The sequence below is a fragment of the Montipora foliosa genome, chromosome 6 (assembly GCF_036669935.1).
Source record: "Montipora foliosa isolate CH-2021 chromosome 6, ASM3666993v2, whole genome shotgun sequence".
In the NCBI taxonomy this organism is placed as follows: domain Eukaryota; kingdom Metazoa; phylum Cnidaria; class Anthozoa; order Scleractinia; family Acroporidae; genus Montipora; species Montipora foliosa.
The window spans coordinates 39,306,506-39,330,794 of record NC_090874.1 but is presented as its reverse complement, the minus strand read 5'-3'; the positions used below and the strand labels follow the sequence as shown (position 1 = coordinate 39,330,794).

General features: G+C 38.0%; 1 protein-coding gene, 1 long non-coding RNA gene and 1 pseudogene across 3 annotated transcripts in view; 1 reads left to right on the top strand and 2 right to left on the bottom strand.

The window, feature by feature from the left end:
* Positions 1–14,535, bottom strand: part of LOC138007307 (signal recognition particle subunit SRP72-like) — a 35,280-nt gene extending 20,745 nt beyond the window's left edge. The window contains exons 1-10 of the mRNA XM_068854124.1: positions 14,405–14,535; positions 14,215–14,329; positions 10,728–10,857; positions 9,420–9,485; positions 8,019–8,096; positions 7,309–7,420; positions 5,933–5,964; positions 1,841–1,884; positions 796–876; positions 113–170 (exon numbers count right to left, since the gene is read on the bottom strand). Coding sequence (XP_068710225.1) covers positions 113–170; positions 796–876; positions 1,841–1,884; positions 5,933–5,964; positions 7,309–7,420; positions 8,019–8,096; positions 9,420–9,485; positions 10,728–10,857; positions 14,215–14,329; positions 14,405–14,504 — 816 coding nt within the window. The 5' untranslated portion in view covers positions 14,505–14,535. The remainder of the gene's footprint in view (positions 1–112; positions 171–795; positions 877–1,840; positions 1,885–5,932; positions 5,965–7,308; positions 7,421–8,018; positions 8,097–9,419; positions 9,486–10,727; positions 10,858–14,214; positions 14,330–14,404) is intronic.
* Positions 14,536–14,621: 86 nt separating this feature from the next.
* The window catches only part of LOC138007306 (uncharacterized), a 30,991-nt gene continuing 21,323 nt past the window's right edge, over positions 14,622–24,289 (top strand). Inside the window, exons 1-3 of one of the 2 annotated variants that reach the window (XR_011124022.1) lie at positions 14,622–14,664; positions 16,376–16,525; positions 22,162–22,810. This is a non-coding gene — a long non-coding RNA (uncharacterized lncRNA). Of the gene's footprint in view, positions 14,665–16,375; positions 16,526–22,161; positions 22,811–24,289 lie in introns of those variants that run through there. The other variant, XR_011124023.1, reaches the window with a different exon arrangement.
* Positions 19,127–22,114, bottom strand: LOC138008673 (uncharacterized; annotated as a pseudogene).

Here is a 24,289-nt window from a genome sequence, read left to right as displayed (position 1 = left end):
ATTACGTTACATTATACAGCCATGCACTGGACAGAAATTATTAACTGAAAACAGAATGATACTCTCTGTTCATTCCAACTTATGGAATCTCTGCAAATAAGTATAATTTTACCTTGTTAAGTGTGATAATATTGTTGGAAGCAACAGCAGCTAATGCAAGATCGTTTGGTCTGACAAATAGAAAAGTACAAAATAAGATTTTTTTGAACTGCTAAATGACCATTACACTGTACCTCAGAGATTGAAAGAGTTTTATTGACAAAAGCACATTCACAGTACAAGCTAAGGCTTGAAAAAACTCCATAAAAAATGATGATTAAATCATTAGACTTGAGGCCAAATTTTGGTGTCCTTTCAAGTTTCATTGAAGGGGGAAGTTGCACAAGGGTCACTGGGGGTTCAAACCACCAGTGATTGTCGCAGTTTCTGAAGTGTCCACTAGTATTCCTACAGTGTACAAGTACACACTGTGGACAGTATGCTAGTGTACTGAAGGGTTACCCCAAGCAGTACAGTGTACAATATAGAATGTATGTTGTCAGTAGTCATTAATACACCTGGGCAAAGAGAGACACTATGGCAAAGAGTTCCTTCTCTACAGAAACAAAACAATGCCAGAGCTACATGTAAGCCTCACACCAGTGACCCTGGGGGTGGGAGTCTAGCATACCAATCACTACAGCACTGAACCTCCACTCACTGGGAGTTCTCCAGTTGACAAACACTAGTATTTAAACAGATAATTTTGGGAGCAAACTGAAAACTACATGTACCAGTAATAAATGAAATTTTTACTTGGATTTAAGAACTTGATTATAAAGCTTTTGAGCATCATCATTCTTTCCTTGTAACTGGTAAGCATAGGCAAGCTGTGTCCTGTTGGAAAGATGATTATGAAGAACGTAAAATAATTAATTACTGGTAAGAGGCTATTTGTATGACTACGAATTCCTGCACATAAAGACATCTTACCGGTAAATGTTGATTTGCTAACTGCAGATTGTGTGAATTCTTTTTTCTCTTATATTTGTCCATTTATTCTTTTACATTGATACAGTTATCTGTTTGCATGTGTGAATAAAATGTTGTTGTTGTTGTTGTTGTGGTCAAGGAAAAATGTCCACTTGTTGATACTCCTTGCGAAAATATAACTTGAAAGATGCTTTTGAAATACATGTAATTATCATCAATCTTCATTGTCACTTAATTTAAATAATAAGCTCTCCAAAGCTTGTGTTCCCTGGGCTGTCATTGTTTATGTCACTTTAAACAAATCGGCACTACTCCAGGCTGCTCTAACTGCTACATGTACATGTACACGAACTGCTAACCGATATGTTTAACCCAGGATTTATAACCAGTCAGTGTTTTATCCCTTGTCCATAGTCCAAACACAAACTCTTATTTTACAAAAAAAACTATCAGGTAACAGTTAAGTGAGTGGATGAACAAAATCTTGGTCATGACAAAAGAGGTTGATACATGTACAGGTGTATGCGAAAAAGGACAGCCTCGGGTCTTTTGACATAATTATACAATGTATCATCTTAACACAATATTATTATAATACTAGGCTAGCATCAAAATCAACCTATTACTGTATATTAATACGGGGACATGGGAGCCTCTGTTTGGGTGGCTATTTTACTTTTTTACTTTATTAGAACCACAACCTGAATAAAGCACTTAAATCTTTTACTACTCAGCTCGTTCAGTTCTTACTATTCTGAGTAGTATTTTTTATCCAATTAAGTTGTTCACTCTATTGTTGTCTTTCTTGTATTTTTGTGGCAAAATAAATTAATGCTTGTTGTTGTTATAAAAATAAAAAAACATGTACCTGACAACTCCCATCTCAGCTTCCATCTCATCCTCTCCTATATCCTGATGCATACAGGGTAACGAAAACCAAAGATTAACTACAGGTTGGATTAATGTTCCAGAATTTACACAATCTAACCTGTTCTTACAATGTACATGTACAAAGATACTGTTAGCATTTACAAGCAACTCTGGTAAATTAGAATCAAAATGCCTACTTGCAATTCATGAGCAAAAGTAAGATTGACAGTGGCTATTAGTATGGGACCTGTATTTTTGCTATTCATACGGGAGTCTTCTTAAAATGATTATTACAGGTTCTAACCCTAACCTTGAACGACATAGCCACACAGTTATTGAAAGCTTCCCGTTTTAAAATGGGTGCTTAGACTTACACTGTAAATACTGTTTTTCAGTGCTATTTGAAATGTGTACTTGGACTTAATGTCAGAAACACAAAGCACGTCAGATGGCCAGTGACATGGAAACGAAGGAGGTATTTCGTGAAATTAAACAGGCACCAATGCCGTTGTCGGGGCTCAAAAAAATATTTGAATTCTACCTTGGCTATTGGGCAAGTAACTCTCAATGTTTGCTGGCCCAGGGCACTTCCCTGTTTGCCCAAGTTGTCACGCTCATTAATAATTCATAAACCAAAAAATGGAAGTCATACAGTTTTGTCTACAGGTGTGTGTTTATGTAATAAACCCATCTTGATTGTAGTCCCGTTAGTGCTGATCAATTTCATGTTTATGCCATTATATTCATTTTTTGTAATACTTCCACAACTTTTATGAAGCTGTACGGTTTGTAATAATTAACATGGACGAACACTGTTATGATCATATTGAAGTAGTGTGTACCGTACATTGTCAGATACATGATTTTATCTGCTTTCCCAATACAATGTCAATGAGCTTTTTTAACTGACTGTTTTCATAGGCCTTTATATGGTCCCCTAATGTTGCACGTCTCTCGCATACAATTTCGACAGCTTTGATAGCTACCTTGTAGCTCAGTCGGTAGAGCGGCGGAGATCTAACCCGAAGGTCGTGGGTTCAATTCCCACCCTGGTCAGAGTTTTTCTCTGTCCTTGTGTGGGCCCATTTCCATCAGTAGGGCTAATGCTCACATGGTTCATATGGGATTGAAATCTAGCACTTCACATTACACTCTATTCAGTTAACTCTGTTTTTGAGTTAATTTTTGTACAGAGAAACTGGAAAATGCTTGCAGAAAATTGCTACAATTTTAAGAAATTAACAGAGCATTGTCATGTGCAATGCGGCTATTTTTTAATCCTGGAAAGAAATTTTATCAGGGTACATTTTGATCACACACTAGGCAACCACTTCTGAGCCGTGAGGGCACGTCACAAAATCAACAAAACAATGCTATAAATTGTAATTTTCATCAAGCTTCATCTAAACACTTGATTACCCTTGAGCCTAAAATTTACTCTTTCTTCTCAAAATCATTATCAAAAATTTAGTCAGCAAACGGCTTGCCTGGGCTCTTGCCTGTGGGGCAAGCAAGGGGACAAAGTTACTTGTCTGCAGGGGAAATCTACATGTCCCGGATGGCCGGACGGGTTTTTTTTCCAACCCTGGGTTGTTTGGTAGCTGAACTGAAGACTTTTGGAGTGTTATTGAACCTGTCATAATTATTCTAAGACTACTCCTGTATGAATAGGTCGGTGTACGGGTTCCATACTAATAGTCACTTTTAATAAGAAATCAAAGTTCAGAAATCTAAATGGCCAAGTTCCCCAACAAGAGTCTGACCTTGTGGTTAGGCTTCTGAGGGATTGGTTATTCAACTGACATCCCATTTTAAGTACATTGCATTGCATATTTCACTCAGGAAGAAAGTTATAACCCCACTTACTGTGCTCCCCCCACCACCCACCCAATTAAAGTTGAAAGTAGATAAGCCCCTATAATGTGGAATCAATGATTACATTGTACACTTCATTAGGGATAGGGGTTTTTCAAGTTTATCCTCCTCAGCCAAATTGTTTTAAGCTAAATTAGCCCTAATCCTGTGAAATATTAACACTTTCAGTCCCGAGAATGAGAATTATAGTGGAGTTCAGGCGAACAAAGCCCGCCAGTGGAGCACCCATGGTAAGATTTTTTGGGTAATCTATCTATGTGAGAATTTTTTTTTTATGACGTCAGTGTACGCCGGCCCGCCCACACGCACAGACTGTCGGAGTGGAGGTGGGGAGGCAGGACAGCCTCTGGGGATTGGAGTGTTTGAGCAATTTTCCATGGCGGGAAATCGCGTGGCAGCATTGCATTTGGCAACCCACGTTTTTCTGGCATGAAATCATATTAGTGAAGAGCAATGGGATAAAGATTGAAGAGCAGCAAAGAGCATGAAAGAGGAGACGGAATTTGAGAAATTTAAAGTGAAGAAAGCCTCAAAAAATAGAAAATTTCAATGAAGAACACTGTAAAGATGAGAGAAACAGAGAGAGAGAGGCACATTTTCAGGAAAATGTTTTCAGTCTTAATGCATGTCTCACTTTGCAAAACTCATTAAAAAAACTAAGAAGGCCTGAAACGTTTGCAATTCCGTGTTGACAGAGATTCTGGCATATTTCAACAATCACATTTATAGGCTTTTTGTGTCAAATGGATGTCCAGTCCTGAGCTGCTTTGTTTGCCTGTGAAACTGAGTTGAGTAAGCAAATTTATTACTCTTTAGCTTGACTTTGTAATTAGTAAGATTTTCCCTGTTGTTCTAAACTGAAGAGAGAGAGTGTAAAGATTATCAGTCAAACAAAAAATGTTGTGAAAGAGATTACTGTGCATGTAATTTCAGTTTTTGTTGTTGATTAAAATGTTTGGTTATTCTTTGCAAGGCCTGTTTATTTACTGCTGTGAGCTCAGGTGTTTGATGCCTGTAAACTGTACACACTAATGACAATTAATTTTGTATTTTATGCAGATAAAATTGTGATACAACATTTCATAAAAGCATATTAAAAGTTGTTGACGACGTTTTGATGTTTGGCTAACGTCATTATCAAGTCAAAGAATGAAAGATAAAAAATGTTTAAATACAAAAAGACAATAGGTGATGGAATGTTCTTTTAAACAAAGAGTTTTGCGAGCATGGAATCAGTCTGCGCATTAAGACTAGCATTGCGCTCCTTGATGAAAAGCATCTCGTATAGGCAAGACAGTCAAATTTTCCTTGGCACTTTTTTAGAATGCGAAATTGGCTTTTTTGGAGGAGGCTTGTATCCCCATGGGCTGTCAAAAAGTGTTTGCCGATCGCAGAGTTTTTATGTTCAACAATACGTTAACGAAGGTGTCGAGCTGTAACGCCGACATACTCTGAATCACACAGATATCTTTTGGACAGCCTACAAGTATGGGGATACAAGCCTCCTCAAAGAAAGCCAATTTCGCAGTCTAAAAAAGTGCCAAGGAAAATTTACACAATTGCAAAAATTGCGTTCATAACTACGAGGATCATAGCTTCACTTGATTTCATACCGGTCCGCAGTTCATATATGATCCATTTCATATAACATTTCTTTGTTGATTCATTCCTCACAGGAACATTGGTACCCGCAAATGACCAGCTCCCAATGTCAGTGTTCCATAGCTCAGTTGGTTAGAGTGTCACACCGGTATTGCGAGGTATTAAAACATTTTTTATCTTTCACTCTTTGACTATGATAGAACATCATAAACAAACTTTTAATATGTTTTTACTAAATGTTTTATTGCAATCTTCTTTTTTGTACACTTAATGCAGAAGCATAATTTTGTTTCTATCTACACTATTCTGGGGTAAGAAATGGGAGCTCCGCATTTAGGCTTGGCTAAAATCTGTATACGACTGTATATTTAATGTTGCCTAATGCCACATAATTTTACTTGTCAATGGAGGCCACTTCTGGGATGAATGGGCTAACAACATCAAGGTCAAATTAAGGTCAAATAGCAAAAAGCTATTAATTTTTTTCACGGATACTAATTCTATTGAAAGATTAAAAAAATGTTAAAGTTTCTTGAAATCCTGAAATCTGGCCATGATGAGAATGACAACCATTTATTTCACTTATAACATGAAGTGAGATGAGATGACTTACCGGATCATCTTGAAGGCTTTTTTCACACAACTCTGAAAAAAAATTAATAACCAAAATTTAACCAATCAACTTCTTGTCAAAACATGATTACAGTGTATTGATGTCATTATGCTTAGCTTTCAGGACTTCAAGATATTATGATAAGAACATCAGCTCTTAATGGGGATATTAAGTGAGTGATTAACCCATTGACTCCCAGGGTTCCCCATTGACAAGTAAAATAGTCTGGCCAGTTTAGGCCGGTTTGGATGCCAAAGGGTTAATCTTTGATCTGGGAGCACTTATTTTTTGTGTGATATTGGCCATTTCCTTTCTTTTCATGTTAGTGAATGCATAGTCCAGGCTTAAGGGCCCACAGACAGATTTTTCGCGCATTGCTAAGGAAGTGAAATGTTACTTCAGGTAACTGACGTCATCATATCATGAGCTGACAAGTAAACCCACTCACAAGCAAAAGTCACCGCACAAACTGTTGTTTCCATCGAAGGTTTTTCCTCGCCCTTCCTCGCACTCGTTCTCAGATCAACTGCACATGCGCAAACAAAATGACTTCCGGTTTGAGAAAAAAGCTAAATTTCCGGCAGTTTTAAATTGAATTAATTTTTACATGGCACGTTTCACCCCCAAATATAGAATATAGCTAAGTACTGATTTTTTAAAATCATCTTTTTTGAAAAAGTTATGGGTATTTCAGTATTGTTTATGTCTTTAAAAAGAACATTTTTCAAAAATAAAAAGAAAACCATGCTTGGCTGGATGCAAAAACGAATACAAATTATCAAACCATCGATTAAATACCCAAATTGCATAGCACGGAGACAAATTTAGAGTTTTCTTTTATTGGTCATGTGACCATGGGCGTGGTATGATGACGTCATATTTAGGGTCATTGGCTTACAAAAGTTGGAAACTGACCAAAATAATGCCAAATTCTCTCAAATTACTTAACCAATACATCCTTAGCAACGCACCCAAAAAATATGTCAGTGAGCCCTTAAGCCAGACAAAATGCGAGTTTGGCAAAAAGAGATTAAAAATATAAAAGAAAGTGGCCAAAAATTTTTTAAAGCAGTCTTGGCTCTCTAATGTACAGTGTATACTACATTGTAATATTAGAAATTATGCTTTTTGCCATATAAAAAAATGCCAGTCTATGTGCCACACAGGAAAGGATGGCTGGTTAAACCCTCAAATTTAGCTCACATTTTCTCTAATGACCAGCTTTTTGTTTCAAAAACATTCACTCAAGATTTACATGTACCCATGTCTTAAGATGAGTAAACTACATATACATGTAGACAAACCGGAAAAATGTTAAAAGGGAGATAAAAATGAGTATGATATCAATGAGGTACAAGAAATATCCTTTTCAATACCTTCTGCTTTCTTTAACTTGGACTCAGCTGCTTCAATGTCATTTTCACCTAATAAAAGACAGGCTGAGTTGTAACACAGTTCGTAAGTATCCTCTCGTAAGCCAAGGTCATCCTGATGAAGACAAAACACCAAATTAATGGAATGTTATAAATGTCACAATACAACACTATGCACCTACATTGTAATAAAGGTTTTGATATCTAGCAAGACCATTATTATTGAATTACTCAATTGACAGCGATTTATCCAGTGCATAGTGGGAATGTGCTTTTAGCAACTGGAAACTGGGTGAAACATGACAGTGTACAGCAAAATAACTTACTGTACCTACATGCAAGGAACCAGTTACATGTACAGTGCTGTATGTGTATATGCAGTGATTTTGTACATTGAGCCTTAAAACTCTTAGAACTACCTGTACATATTTGTGGTTCAATTAAATTGCTGGCCAGTGTGGCAGTGATACCTTGTATTTCAAAAAAGTTAATGGTGTACCGTGTGTGGCCATGTGAGCAAAGGAGAGTTTGCTGATTGCTGGAATGTGTAGAAGGACAGTAAACATATCTCTTTGAGCTAATTAATTACCTTAACATAGAGTACACCTTACATGGATTACTGAACAAGTTAAGTGTGTAACCACAGTCATGATAATCGGTAAGTAAAAAATTGTGGAAGAGAACCCTTGTTGTATTGATTCTTGATGCTTTACCATTCTCATTCCTCTCCACTGTGCAGCAGCAGCAATGACAGCAGCCAGATTAGTTTCTCTTTCATCTCCATATTCATCCTACAAAGAGCATATGATATAATTTATTTGATCTCTTCACACAATATTCTTGTTCATTTGGTTAGTCAGATGCTATTTGAGGGAACAACATTAACGCCAAAATTTAATCCACTATAGACCATATTCATAAATGGCAGCTAAAAAATTATTCCTCTGTCTTTATGCTAATCATCCTAACTAGCCTCATAAACACGAGCAAAATTCCAAACAATTTTTGTTCCAAAGTGAGGCTAGTTAGGATGATTAGCACAAAGACAAAAGAATAATTTCTAGACCGCCATTTATGAATACAGTCTATTCATATCTTATTAACTTTGAGCATGATACATACATGTATACAGTGTAGATACAGTAAGCATGCATTAATTGACTCCTGGGAGTGAAAAACCAGAAAAACTTAATGAGAGAGCCTGTTATTTCTTTTAAAAATGATTTTAATAGTGCTTATGATCAGCTACTTGAACAAATGAATCATACATCTTTATATAACGGAAGAATCCATGACATGTTGATACTAATTTATAAATCGATGCACAGTTGTGCACGTAAGTATATTTACCAATAAAACAATGACCTGTGACCTGTGTTTTGTTCCTGCCCCAAATTGAGCTACATCTAATAATTATTGTACGTTGAAACAACTATTGTCTTGATCTACCACTACGTGCAGGTTGAAAACAAATGACCTAGTTTGGTTAAAAATTAACCTACCGCCAAATACAGTACCGCTCAAAGATAAGCAAACCAAACCATCAAACACGTTGACACCGCATTGAGAATGAAGAATCAATGCATTGAAAATAAAACCAACGCGTTTGCAAACTAGTTTCTTTTCAACGCGTTTGGCTTTTGTCATTCATTTTCACACCTTTGCATTGTGTTTTTAAAACGCAAACGCGTTGCTCAAAGTCAAACGCAAACTAGTTGAAGACTAGTTTGAAACGCGTTTGGTCGTCCGCTTAGCTCTGAGTGGTACTGCATGGTCTGTGTAATGTAATATTGGGTTGCCCATCCACATAAAAGTGCGTTGGAAAATCAACATGGCGTGTGTTCTCCACGAGTTATAGTGTTGTAATTCAAGCCGAGCCATCCAGGTCTGAACAAACATTACAAGTACATGGTGTCAAGAAGTGGGATTTTCGAACGCCAAGAACCTCAAGAAAATCAATTCAAAGAATTAAACCAAGAGACAAAGATGGGAGTCAAGGAAGGAGCTACGTAAGGAAGCATCCAGTGTCGTATCTCGGAGATTTAAAGCTCTTTTTGTATTGTTAACACAAGAGCAATGTTACATGTACAGCTGTATTACCTAACAGTGATTACCTGAGAATTCTTGATCAAATCTTTGTACAACTTCAAACATGCTCTGTAGTCTTCAAGTCGATACAACTAATAATAACAATATATACATACATGTACATCAGAGAGAGTAAAAATATTTTTGTTGCTGCAATTATTGTGAGTAACTCAAGCCCACTCTTCCACACCCATTAATTTTTGTTTTTGATCAAGGCCACTCACTGTACCCTGAGTACAAATTTGGAAATACTTGACTTGATGCATGACTGCCTTTACAGTACAGTGTAGGTGTTATGCAACAGAATGAAATTGATTCAGAACAAGACAGACTGTTTTGGAAACTACATGTAGTATACAAAAATTTGGTTTTATCAACGAAGTTGATAATGTAAATTGGCCACCGTAAGGAGATTCTAAAAGCTGATGTTTCGAGCGTTAGCCCTTCGTCAGAGCGAATCAAGGAATTATGGGTTATGTGTAGTTTTTATAGTAGAGTAGGAGCTACGCTATTGGTGGTAACATGGCAACGTGAAAAATAGGAATATATTAGTTAAATGAAAAGCGTTCGTAAATACCGTGAGGATTAAGGGTGCCGATTTGGAAGATTAATTTTTGTTCCAGATTCTTGCGGCTTTCTGTCATACCTAGATCTAGGGAAAGGCCGCAGATAGCCATGTGTTTTTTGGAGTGGTTAGGGAGATTAAAATGACGAGCGACTGGCTTAGATGCATCTTTGTCATTCACAAAGGTGTTTGCGGAATCGGTCACCTAGTCATGTACCTGTCTCGCCAATGTATAATTTATTGCATAGCGTACAGGTTATGCAATAAATGAAATTTGCAGAGGCACATGTGAAACAATCGGTGATCTTAACAGATTGCTTAGGTCCCGATATCTTGTTAGTGTTAACAATGAAAAGACAAGTTTTGCACTACTTCCCCACCGACGCAGCACCACAGTTTCTTTAGAAACTACCCCCTTCATTCATTTGTTTTGGAAACTGTTTATACTCATTAAGGGACTGATTTAAGATATACATGTACATGTAAAAGACCTAGTTTACCTGTCCTCTCATACATGCAAGTTCATAGAAAAAAATAAGGTCATGAAGTGAAGGCATTGGCAACTACAGTACACTGCAGTTTTTGTGTACTAAGCAGCCCCAAACAAAGAACACTGTGAGTACATGTACATGTAGCAAGGTTTTTAAATTCTATTTCATACTGATCTTTCCCTTTTAGCTTCACACATGTACATGTACATTGTAATGATAAGGACTTTCTTTCAAGATAATTTATCTACATAAAGTACACAATGTACTGTATGCCTTACCACTTGAGCCTTCAGTTCCTTTTCGCACTGTTTAGGTTCCTCAATTGCATTTAGTGTATCAAGAGCCTGCTGAATTTTATTAAGGCGATAAAGGCTGTAAGCTTTCTCAAACTGAAGTTCAATGTCTATACTGTGGAGAAAACGAGAAAATCAGTACTTTTCATTTTAGTGACGAGTCACATAAAAGTAGCTTTGCAGTTTAACCTTGTTACAGTGTATTTAGAAGTGAAATACACATGTAAGCATGGAATTCCAAAATTATTAGCTAATAGTGAAAAGACTTCAAATGAATAACCCAAGTTCGAAATACATGTAGTATAAGTGAACTTTACTGGCCCATTAACTCATTCACCCCCAAACTGGCTATACTTAGTATTTTACTCTGTCTAACGCCAAATGATTTTAATCGTCAATGTGGAACCCCCAGGAGTCAATGGGTTAACCTCATACATCTTGACTCAGTGACTTGGTGTCTTAGTCATACCAAGGATGCTGCCCAAGAAAATTTTTCTGGAGCCCTTCAGGCTTCCAACATTAAAAGTTAGTAGCCCAAGTCACTTTTTCAAGACCACACAAATAAATAAATTATTGATTCCAGCTGAGATCAAATTTACAAGAAAGTGAGGATGAATCAAGCAAGGTGCCTGTTCAGGCTACTTGTTCAGCACACGTCCTGCATCGCAGACCACGAAGGTAAACACGATGCTAAAGGCGCAAACATTTTCCACAAGAATGGAACATGAAAGCATGTGGCATCATGGGATAGCTGTGGCCCCAGGTTTTCTTGGAAATGTCATGCAATGGTGTAACAGTCAGTTGGTAAATGTCTTGAATGCTCGGTGATCCCAATTTTTCTTTCCGTAGATCACTTCCTTTCCTGGTTTTGTCCATTTTAACAAAAAACAAAAAAAAAATCTGTACGCGAGAAGTTACAAATATTTCGCCTTTTATGCTCGCGTGCGACCAAAGTTTTCTTTCTTAGACTAATATGTATCGTTTTCCAAGGTCTATTTCACCTCAGAAAAAGACACCAGCTGCACAAGTTGGTTTAGTTATATTAGTTATGTTGAATTGGGTACGTTTACCTGATCCAAATTTCACTCATGTATCTTTTTTATTGCTGACAGTTGTAAGCTAAGATCGTCTTAAAAGAACGCAATCTTCTAAAAGTGCACCTCATGATCTCGAAAACGAGCACGGTGACCCCCCACTTTTTTTGCCTTTTTGGCAAAAGTAGATCATTACCTTTCTGCATGGCAAGTTTTAAAAAAATCTGCATGTGGGACCTTTTTGGGCGTGAATGTCCTCAAGGTTGATAACTCATAACAGTACATGTAATTCAACTAACAAACCCGAGGGTTGACAGTGCACTCATTTTATTCCCCCCCCCCCCCCCCCACCCACTCTCCATCAGTCCTCCGTTTTAAGGGTATTTAAAGCTACTTAAGCTACACTGAAAGGAAAGAAGTCGAGATAAGGATGCAAGATCCAGGAATCGAACTCAGGACCTATTGCAACAAGGCCACACACAAACCGACTATGCAATTCTTGTTCCTGTGAAGATGTGAATTTAAACACCTCTGTTGCATTAAGAGACATTTTAGATGTATAATATTATGCGCCCATGTATAATACACACCAAAATTTTGCAATGCATTTTGAAAAAAAAAAGTTCAAGCAGAAAACAAAAAAAACTGGCAATGCAAAACTACAGGTACCAATATTTTCTCAGGGTAACTTACAGGTATTGTTTTATGTTGATAACTCCTTGTCTTGTGGTATATTTTGGTTTTTGTGGAGAGGGGAAAAAAGAATACCCGGAGAAAAACCCATTGAAGCAGAGTAGAGAACCAACGTACTCAACCAAAGCACCACCCCTGCTTCCCTGTTTATTGGAGAGCACTGCCTTTGCGTTCTGTTTGTCAGTCACTTAGGTATTTTAATGGGGGCTAATTTATTATCTAGAAATAGAGGAGATACAGGTTATTTTCATCTATAGTATGGAGGTTCACTTACAGTGCAACGCACCTTACCGTGGCCACCCAACAAAATAATTTCACATTTGACAATTACTTGTAAATTATACATCAACTCAACAACCCATGCAACGGTATTCAAATGACAACTGTGTGAATTTTGCAAGGAGGCGTGACTGTCAATCAAATTCACACACACTGATTGCCGGACAATTTGTAAAAAACTTTGTTAGGTGGCCACATTAAGGCACGTCGCACTGTAGTAATGTGGTTTTCTTTCATAATTTAGAACTCGCTTTCACAATATAAGCTTTTATATCTGAAGACTACCAATCTATAACAAAAAACTAGATGGTGTCCGGGTATTTTAGCGGAGCTCTGCGTATAGCAAAGGCGTGCGCGCAGAGCACCACAGTTAACAAAATATGGTAACCCATGGATGCAAGAAATTTTGGTTTTATAACCATGACATCATCAACCGTCCGTACGTCTACTCCTCCATGTATACCAATGTGACCAGTATCATGCTAGTTTACAGCATACATCTTTGATATTGGACAACCATCTTTTGAACAATTGACACCTGTCAAAACAAGGTATCCGCTGACCAGTATTGCATTGATTTACCAACATTGATTGTTGATTTACCAACATTGAAGGTCGGGCCGATTGTTAGATAGGAATTTCCATGAGCCAAACGATGTAGTCCAATAGCAAGTACTTTAGCATGAGACAAAGAAGATCGAAAATCACGAGTTTTGTCGCACAATTCTAGCACCTAATATGTCAAGAACCGTATTGAAGGTTGCGCTATTCATTTGCAGCTGCTGCGAAAAAATCTTCTGGGATGGTGAGATCGTGATAGTGCATTTCAAACCAAGATTCAATGGGACGTGGAAGTGACCATGCATATGGCGCTCGTCGTAATTGCCGCAAACGGCAATTTCGTGCTCTCAAGGCAGCAGCAAGCAATCTGTTCTAGCTATTTATCCATCTTTCCATCAGCAAAAGCAAAGCAGCAAGCAGTTGATTTTGTTCTTGTTGAATAGGTGAAAACAACAGGGCTGTTCTGTTCCGCCGCATGGTTAGTTCGCGGGAAATGTTTATTTGCCGGTTGTGAGATTGCCTGTGTGACTGACTGAACCTAACCCAGCCAAAATAAAAATTAGACGGTAATGCGACCTAGGCCTAACCCTACAGGCAGTAAGAATAAATAACCAGGGAGCTCCGCTTTCAGGCTTGGCTAAATCTATATATTAGCGAATTCAATGTCTCAGCAGATTCAGACCACAGTGAATCTTTCAGTCTCACTCTTTACTTCAAATCCGTCCGTACCAATCCAGTTATAGGACACTTCGCCCATATTGTATAATATAAACAAGATGGAATAATCAGTCGCCAAATAGCTTGCCTTCTGTCTGTACAATGATATGTACTTTGTTATCGATCCATGGTCTGAATCACTCAAAGCCCTTTCAGCTGACGGTGGAGAACACAAGGATGAAACTTACCCTTTCTTAGTTGCAGAATTGATGACATCTATAGCCTCAAGAAAGCAAGATTGGTGAATCAGAGAGACCACCTTACAATGAAATGCGTCTTTGTCGTCTGGTTTCTCCTGTAAAACTACAAACAGAACAAGGCACAGATGATGAATCATTAAACTTGACTTACGTACGTAATATGTCTAGGTTTACTTACTTTTATTGGCAATCTTATGCGCTTTTTGAAAATTCCCATCCTTCCCAAACCGATCTAATTCCGTGAAAAGCTGTGGTACGGAAGGCGACGTGGCCGCCATCTTAAAGGACGAAATTGAGCCATTTTTTGCGTCAGCGGTTATAAAAGTAACTAGTCTCTAGATACTTCATGTATCCCCTATTATAGTGTATTTAAATTATAATTAGTTACTTGTCTCTCGGAGTGCATGGGCAGGATACACTAGTAGCAGGATTGGCTCGGTGAGTTGGAGTTTTTTCATGAAATATTCTCTCTTTTTTCTTTCGTGAAGACAGAAATTAACGCGGACGACATATCGCCGTCCACTTACAACTTCTTTTATGATCAGGAAGCGTCGTTCATTTCATGAATGATCTGACACAATCGAAATGTCTCCGCAAGAAGTCAAGGTCGTGTTCATTTCTCGAGTAAACGGGAAATTTGCGTTACGGTTTTCCAAATTGGTCGATAAATTTTGTGTCATCACAGCCTGCTTGTTTGAATCTTCACATGTTCGCCATAGCGCGTTCCATACATTCATCCTACGTTTACTACTTTGACCAGAGCAACTGGATGTCGTCCCCGATGTCGTCGATCATTAGAGGCTTAAAGGAGTTTAAAGGCGCGTTTACACGACAGAGGAAAAATGGCACGGGTCCGATAAAAAGTGGAACGGTTCCATTGATTTTAGTAAAGAACGGATAAAAGTTCATTGTTTCTTTACGAAAATGATTGGAACCGTTCCACTTTTTATCGGACCCGTGCCATTTTTCGTCTGTCGTGTAAACGCGCCTTAATAAACGACGAAGGCTACGGCTTCGGCAACGTCAAAAAGCAGTAATATTATTGGTTAAAAGAACCAAAATTCTCGTGCTGCACGTGCGGCACACTTTTTTGAACATTTCTCTCCCGTACTAGCCAAAACTACAACGTGAAATGACCAAATTTTAGGTTGACGACAACGTGGACAAACTAGGGTGAATCTGTTAGTCTCACTCTTTACTTCAAATCCGTCCTTACCAATCCAGTTATAGGACACTTCGCCCACATTGTATAATATGAACAAGATGGAATAATCATGAAATACTTAGAATAGCTCAAACTCATATTTTGAAGTGCCATTTTCATCGCCGTAGCCATCGTGGAATCTTAAACTCCCTTTTAGCAATGACAACGGCGACAGCAACTTGAATGTCACAAATTTGCATATTTAGTGAGTAAAAGCAATAGCTTTGCATGCTCTGCACGTGCATCTTTTCATTTTTGTCTATTGCTTCACAGGGAATTTTGGATAGGGGTGTGCTGCGAAGGTTCTGACCCTATTTAAGGACTAAAAAAGTGGAAACTGATACCCTTTTTAAGGCCCAAAGCCGAACAATTACACCCTATTCAAGGAAACAACAAAATTATTAATAGCATGAAAAGGAAAACTTCATTTCTTCTCTGTAACATGAGGAGCCAGAGCCGGCCAAATTTTTGCGCGGCCCATCAAAGAATTTTGAACGTAAGGTTAAATTCCAAGAATACTTTTTCTCACAGTCTGGGAATGAAGGTGTGAAAAAGCAACATGATCCCAAACCACACATCAATAATAATAACACCGTAACCTTTCCTTAAAGTCATTATGAAGAACGAGATCACGTAGTGCAGGATGACACGGGAATAAAAATAGTAACAGTAGAACCCGAAAGAGTTAATTAATTCTTCATGTGAATCGTCCCATGTCTGTTTATATTATTTTCTCATCATCATGTCACACATTTCAGCCAGGCAGGCTACGTTAGTGTTTAACTCCTCATTTCACAACAAAAGTAAATGCAATGTTGCTGCCTACCCTTTTTAAAAGCCAGCCGGCAACATACCCTCCATTAAAATAAGATGTCATACATGCCTTTGCACTCGATTACAATTCATACGACATTGCCAGGCTTGCGGATTTGTTTAATTTAACAGCAGTAATCACTAAAAGAGAGGGCCTATTTTCGTCACAATGAGGAGATACGAGCTTCCATGTTTACTGGCTTTAGTTGGGCAACGTGCTGGCAGTCATTGGGGAACGACAAGCACTGATCGAATCAAGAAGTCTTCTTAAATGCGAAGAGGGTGAGTGGTCTCGTACAAGAGAGTTTCAACTTATATGGTGGCCCGATGTCTATTCGCAAGCAAAATGTTGGACATTTGTGACGGAGATTATTTATAGGGCACACTGCACTCGTAAATTAACTCATTCATGAGGATTTGGCATAGTAACTTTTAGGTCTAGTGAAGAGCTTATAAAAAAGGGCACTTGCAGGACGTCTAATTTTCCTTCCCTCTTTCTCCTCTGATGAAAAGACAATAAAACGTGCAATATATAGGATATGCAATTTAAACAATAAAAGTTGTCAAGTGAATGTCGAGTGTTTGTCTCTCGGTAAATAATTTCTATAGAGTAGACATTGAAAGCTATTTTGTTCGGAAAATTTGTTTTATTCATAATGTACATGTACAAACATTACCGTGACTTTCTTTAACTGATCTTTTGTTGCCAGAAAATAAACTTATAATGGTATGATATGAAACACCAAATGCTCCAATTGAATGAACGTCAGTATAGATACAATGTAGTAATAAACTGCATGACAATGACATTTTCAGTAATTATTTAGTGTTCTTGAATTAAATTTGATTTTTGTCAGACTTTTCAGGTGATCAGTTGTTCCTTCGTTGTACTTGCATCCAGTGTAAGAAATATGGGAAACATAAAAATCCCTTTTTTATCGAAAAAAAACCTTGAGCTTGGGTTGCCTGTTCTGTGTCATTTCTTCGCTTGCATGACCAATAATCAGCGGTTATCATAAAAGCTTGGGTCCTGAGGAAAATGCCAACGGAATTCAAGCTGGGCACCAGTTTCAAGAAAACAATAGCGGTAACAATAGACGTCCTTTGGGACTGTAGCGCTTTGTTCTTTCTTCTTAGAGGTCTTTTTCAACTTCAGCCCCTGGTAATTCAGGACAACTTACAACATAAAAACTATAATGTTAGTTATTGCTTTAAGTAATTTGGTGGCTTCTAAAGGAATCATTGGGCCCTGCAATATCCAATGGCATAGTTGAGCAGTTTTGGGGTCCAGAAGTATTACTGCTGATATAAAATGAGCAGCCCATGATAACACATCTCTTTGAATGCCATTCATCTTTACCAGCTCCATTTGGCTCACCATGTTGTAAGTGCCTGAGATAATCTTCACTGCAGGTCTCTGATCCTAAACACGCAGTACCTTCTTGACTCTCAGGTGCATCAAAATTAATTTTTCGTAATTATGACACAATGAATTGTAGATGTATACCTCAGCTACAGTGTATGCTATCCAAGAGGTTACAAAGTGAAATGGTGACACAGTGAGTTATGGATTGTATACCTCAGGTACAGGTGTATATGCTACCCAAGAGATTACAAAGTGAAATGGTGACAGTGAGTTATGGATTGTATTGAGCGTTTTCACATGACGTCACGGCGGCCATGTTGGTGTTCCAAAACAAAGGAATGGCAGCCATGATGGTGTACCAAACTATTCCTCCGGGAATTAAACTCTATTTTAATGCAAATACTTCATTTTGTTTCAGTAATCCAGTGAGTGAAAACGCTCTATACCTCTGGTACTGTATATGCTACCCAAGAGGTTACAAAGTGAAATGGTGACACAGTGAGTTAATAGATTGTATACCTCAGGTATATGCTACCCAAGAGCTTAGAAAGTGAAATGGTGACACAGTGAGTTATGGATTGTGTACCTCAGGTATATGGTACCCAAGAGGTCAGAAAGTGAAATGGTGACCGATTGAGTTATGGATTGTATACCTCAGGTACACCCAAGAGGTTACAAAGAGATCGAAATGGTGACACAGTGAGTTATGGATTGTATACCTCAGGTATGTGCTACCCAAGAGGTTACAAAGTGAAATGGTGACAGAGTGAGTAATGGATTGTATACCTCAGGTATACAATGTATGCTACCCAAGAGGTTACAAAGTGAAATGGTTACACAGTGATTTAATAGACTATACCTTGGGTATATACTACATTGGGTCCCATATTTTCGCTGGGGCAATTTTCATACCATCGTCATACCAAGTGGTCTGTGTCTGCTGGTCTACACAAGCAAGTCCCCAATGTTGCTTGTCTTCCATGTATAAGAGAGCCATGTAGTCTACTGTAACTGCAAGATTTTGCCAAGCAATGTAATGTCAAAAGTTAGCTAGTAAAAAATGCCTTTAACTTGCAAGTTTTATCTATCAGATTATTGTTGTTTGCTTGTATCTTTTCTCTTCCCATTAATTAACTTAAATTAATATCTAAAGCCTGATGGCATTGCTTTGAAAGAATTTGTTATTGCTATATAGCAAAATATTCTCATTTGTTATTCTTTGACAATTATTGTTTACATACTAACTGGTAAGGAGAAAATATACAACACAATTATTAATAGCATAGCTGTAAATGTAATTTTGTATATACTCTTTCGCATCAACTTTTAGGCCATGCTGTAACTTGCTTTTTCTCTGAAGTTAGATTGCTAAGAAGTAATTCCAGGTTTCACCTGAAAGGACTGTGATTGTGCATGGCAAGCAATCATAAAACCGTGGACCTCAAAAACCCAGCTCCTCCCCCTCACCTCCCAAATACACAACATTGTCAATTAAAATCGCTACGAGCTTCATGTACTTACTCCTGTTCCCCCAATTTTGTCAGATTTATCATCATTGTCTGCCACCCTTCATCTGGAATTCTGGCCTCAAAAGGACCCAGTCGGGAACTCGAAATTTGTGCAAATACTGTTGTGGCACATCTGGAACGATAACCTCGCGATCAAGTCCCCTTTTGACTCATTTCTTTCCTGTTACAGTGGAGAATTTCCGAAATGACGTCCCGTGCTTCACTTGGTGCCTTATCTGGGTCATTGGTGCACAAGTGGCCAAGAACCGAAGCCACTGAAGCCTTATACATGCTACAAACATCTTCTATTGACCAAAGAATGCCTCCTGCACTTTTTTTGGTCAGCCTCGACTCAGCTGGTGATTGCACACTGGTTATTTATCGCTGTCCCGATTCTTTTAACAGCATCGCTGCATAAGTAGCTTTGGTCTGTAAATTTCCATTGACGAACAAGTGCGCCACAAAGACCAAGAGTTGAAGCAAGTAAGATGTCACATTTTTTGTACCTGACACCAAGCAGTGCTGGATCGAGAGGAATTCCACTGCCATCGTTCAGTTCACAGAAAGGGATCTTTTTTACTTCGTCAGGAAAGAGTTGAAAAAACGAATTCTCCTTGTATTTCCATAGGGGAGAGACATGTAATTCCTTGTTCAATATGTATCACCCCTTTCCAGGATAGAGGCAATCGCTGAAAAGTTAACCAACTCTAGACTGATTGCTGCGTAAACTTCAAATCTCACGCCCCTCTCAAATTTAAAAGTTATTGGAACACCCTCTGCACTGATAAAAGATACCCTGTTTAAGGTCTGAGAACCTCAAAAACCATAGCCTATTCCACTTTACGTACCCCCCCCCCCCCCATCCCCCAGAGGTGCCTTAAGTTCACAATGCAATTTTGCAATGCATAACTATTATGTAGTAAGAGAGTTTAATGGTGAAAAGAGTTAAAAATTAAGTTAAGTTGAAAAACTGAACGTCTTTCTGTCGCAATATACTTTCCCTACCTCAAATATGTTTTTCACTTTTGTTTTGTGTAGATTCATTAGCCATTGCTGATATACGTGTAGTGAAACCAGTACTCCTTTATACACTCAAGCGAAGTGAAGGCTGCACGCTCCTCACCTCTGGAGCCAAACATCAATCCACAAATTGATCTCCCTTCACAAGCAAAAGTTCCAATCCCCATAAAATTCCCATTTCCATATAGGCCAGTGATATTTCCTCCACATACATATTATTTAGCGCTCGTAAGAGAGAAAAGTTTGAAGCTGTTTAGCAATCTTTTTATCCGTGTCTTCTACCATGCAGTTCAAATTGTAATCTAGAAATAAACCACATCAACTTGAGTTGCACAGGATCGCTTCTATGGGAACGCCTTGAACATTGCGTGCTAATGGCATGGGAAAGTCAGCTGAATGGATGGTCAATGGCCACGGTTGTTGCAGTTACAAACATTAACAATATGGCATCCAAACGATCTTGTGAGGTTGGCGCAGGGACTCTGCAAATTTCTAAATCTTTTCGTACAGTATCAGATGTTTATCCCCAGAAACCCATAGCTTTGCATTGAGGTAGTATATTGCTCAAATGATTTGAAGATCTGAAGCCTTCTGAGTTTCTCACTTTCGCAGTTGAGAAATGCTTGTGCTATAGTAAGGTTATACTTTTTTTCCAATGTTGCGAATCTTTAATTCTGGTGATCGCAACGCAATATGTGGACAATGTGAAACCAATAAAAATTACTTGTTAAAGTGAAGCTTCAGAAAGGAAGAGTATGTTTATTCAAAACGTAAACAGTCAAGGTAAAAACCGTTGAATAAAACAAACTCTCGATAACATCACTACTTTAATACTCCTACACGCACTTAATGAGCTTCTGTGTGTAAATTTTCACTGCATGTGCAAAAAAGTTGCATGTTTTTTTTACAGGCACTTTGGTGTATTTTTTTACTTGCGTGTTTTGCGTGTGTAAATTGCTTGCAATGTGGCATCTTTTTGGGCAGGAAACACGCATGTAATCCTGACCTACACTGTACCCGTGGCCTGTACTGTACATGTTTGATTTGTGCATCCATGCGGTCTCATCTGTTCAAGAATTTTTGCTAAGCACAAAGGTCTGCTTTTTATCAGCAGTTGTACCTAATCTAGTTCTGGTTCTTCGAGTCGTCGCTTCATTTTCATCTTCCTCTATATCCCTATCTACCGGTACTTCCTGAACATTTATATCAGACCCATAGAAATTTTTCAAAGGTAGATTGGTGATCACCTTTTCTGCATTTTTCTTTACATGCACATACTTTACTTCTACAAGTACATAAGCACTTACATTTGTCAGCACAAATATCACAACATGTATGAAGAATTGGATTCTGAGATGGGCTTGCTGTGAATGATTTAAGTAGCAAAGTTCTCCTACATACTGTTACATTATTGGTGTACTCCTTCATTTCTTTGGTGATGTTGCGACTCCGTGTACTTCCTTTGTATCTTAAGAGAATGGCATGAGCACTTCCATTGTTCCTGCCAATTCTACCAGATTCTTGAAGGTAATCATCAATCCCACTTGAAGGTCCCAAATGTATAACCATATTACCTCCCTTCACATTTACACCCATTCCAAAGGCGATCGTGCAAAATACGACTCTAACACTTCCATTTTCTTTGTGGAACTCTGTTTCTATTGTTCTTTTCACAAGATCATGTGTCTTTTTATGATACATGGCAAATAACCGTGTCCGATCATCCATTGGCTCAGTTCCTGTCGGCCGTGTGTATGCTTTTGTCCCTAGACACTGACTAAAAAGTTCAAACAATTCTTTCATATCCTCCTTCCTTCTGCAAAACACCATCACTTTAGTGGCACTAAGTTGTCTCTCATCAATGTCGTCAATTATTGGTTTGAAGGTTTCACACAGATTTGCATGATCTATGTCAACCACGGTATACCTAATGTTAGGTTTATTCGGATCACCTAAAATCTGGACACAATTTTGCATACACAAGTCTTTGATTATTGTTTTTATTGTTTTTTCTGTTGCTGTAGGTGTGAGGGCGACAAATGGCACTTCTCTGTGTAACAAAGAATTCAGTTCTGCCAACCGTCCGTAATCTCTTCTGAATGCCTCCTCAGTATCTGAGTCTTTTCCCCTTACAGAACATACCAATATTAGTTTAAAAGTTTAACTACTTAGTCAAAATTATCAGTCCTTTAAGACATAGGATAAAGCTGTGCAACGACCAAAATGGAGTGCACCAATTTCTTTCTTGATTATAGGCAAATGTGTAAACAATCTTGAGGATGTAAGAAATTGTTGAAGGTTATGCACAAAACTCTTTTGCTTAATGCGCTTTCCATTGCCGTCAGCACATGTCAAGACAAGTCAAGATCCTTTATTCAAACACAATCAGTGTTTAAGCAACTACATGCTTGTGGGTCGTGCATTTAACTATAATAAAAATAATGTACATGAATGAGAGATTAAAAAGACTTTAATAACTGTGGTGGAAACATGGGCTACATACATGTACACATAAAGAATACATATACATTTGATAATAGGGAAAATCATAATTAAAAATCTCCCATTTTTAGGTACTGACTGAACTGATGAGCTGTTGAAATGAAGTTCTCTAGATAAAGGTTCTGGCCTCACTTTTCTATAGAATTGTTTACAATTACAAGAGCCATTGAAGTAATCGGAAACAAAATTCCACAGCAGAGCGTCTCTATATCGCATTGAATTATAATCATAAAATATATGGAAAATAGTGGGACAACCACCTTCTCATTTCCTATTAATTATCCAGAGATGTATCCAGGTTTTCAAATTTGGGGGTCCTCTGGACCCCATTTTGAAAAATTTGGGGGTCCAGCTAATTAATATTCAAGAATTAATATGCGATCTTAATTGCTGCTGCGGTACCCTTTCAGATTTCTAATTGCACAAAAATAAAGTTTTATCCCTCCCAACGAATATGTACTTAAAATGATCAATTTCTTTAAAACTGTTGTGCCTGTTGATTCATTGATCAAAATGTATGGGCTGTCAAAGCTCCATTTTAGCGTGCGAACGTCTGCGTTCGCAGGCTAAAGCTCCATCGATCACATCTGTAGAAACTGTTGGCTCCAGTTAATAAATGATCAAGATATCCACAGCAAAAAAAAAACAACTGAATCTTGATTTTCTGTAAAAGAGCATCATTTATTTTAACAACACTTTCAGGTGTAATTTAGGAACAAAAGAGTAAACAAATGTAAGCGTTCTATACACAGTTCATCGTCGGCCCGTACGGCCGTGACTTCGGCATGGCCAATGTTAATAATTAAGCGATTGAATACATTTAAGTTTCATGTTCAACGCGATAACTTTAACACTAACTCCGAAGAAAAGTTGCATTATTTGCAAAACAGACAAGTTATGAGCAAAACAAGAACCGAAATGACGACACGTGCGCGCCCGGAATTCATATCAACAGGGTCGCACAAAACAAAAATTTAACATACTTTGCCTTTGGATTCTCTGTCATTTCACTAACGATAAGTGAACTAATGCTTGAAATTTACTTGTAAAGCATGCAACAAACTGAACTTCGACTGAAATGTTTTATTATCACTGCCACTGGCGGCAGATCGAAAGTGTCGCCGATTGTCTCGCCTAAAATTAAAAAACACGTGCACGCAACAGGTGCGAATTCAAAACTGAACTCCTGGAGCTGGGCATAATGGTTGACAAAATGAAATTATTCGACTACAAAAATCCGAAAATAACAGCTTACCTTGAAATTTAAGGAACTCGATCATTTCTCCGTTGTGAGAAATGGGAATGTTCAATTTCCTTGTGAAATACTCTGTTCGCATGTTTTTCCTGGCGTTCGTTAAATTTGCATAAACATTCAATTTTTTTTCTGCGTCCAATTGTACCCTTTGTTTCATATTCTGTGTGTCCAAAAGAAAAATGAGTGCGTCCCAGGACGCAATGACGCACTCTGGATACATCTCTGATTATATGTACTAACTCGCTTAACAACTCTTAAAATGTGACATCAGTGAGGGCGTATTATTGCTAGTTACATTGTAAGGGGTTTTGTATGGTCTAAATTGTCACAATACTATTGTCTCACTGATTTCACTCGTAAAAGATCAGGTAGCAAGTGCTAGACCGGCTAGGCTG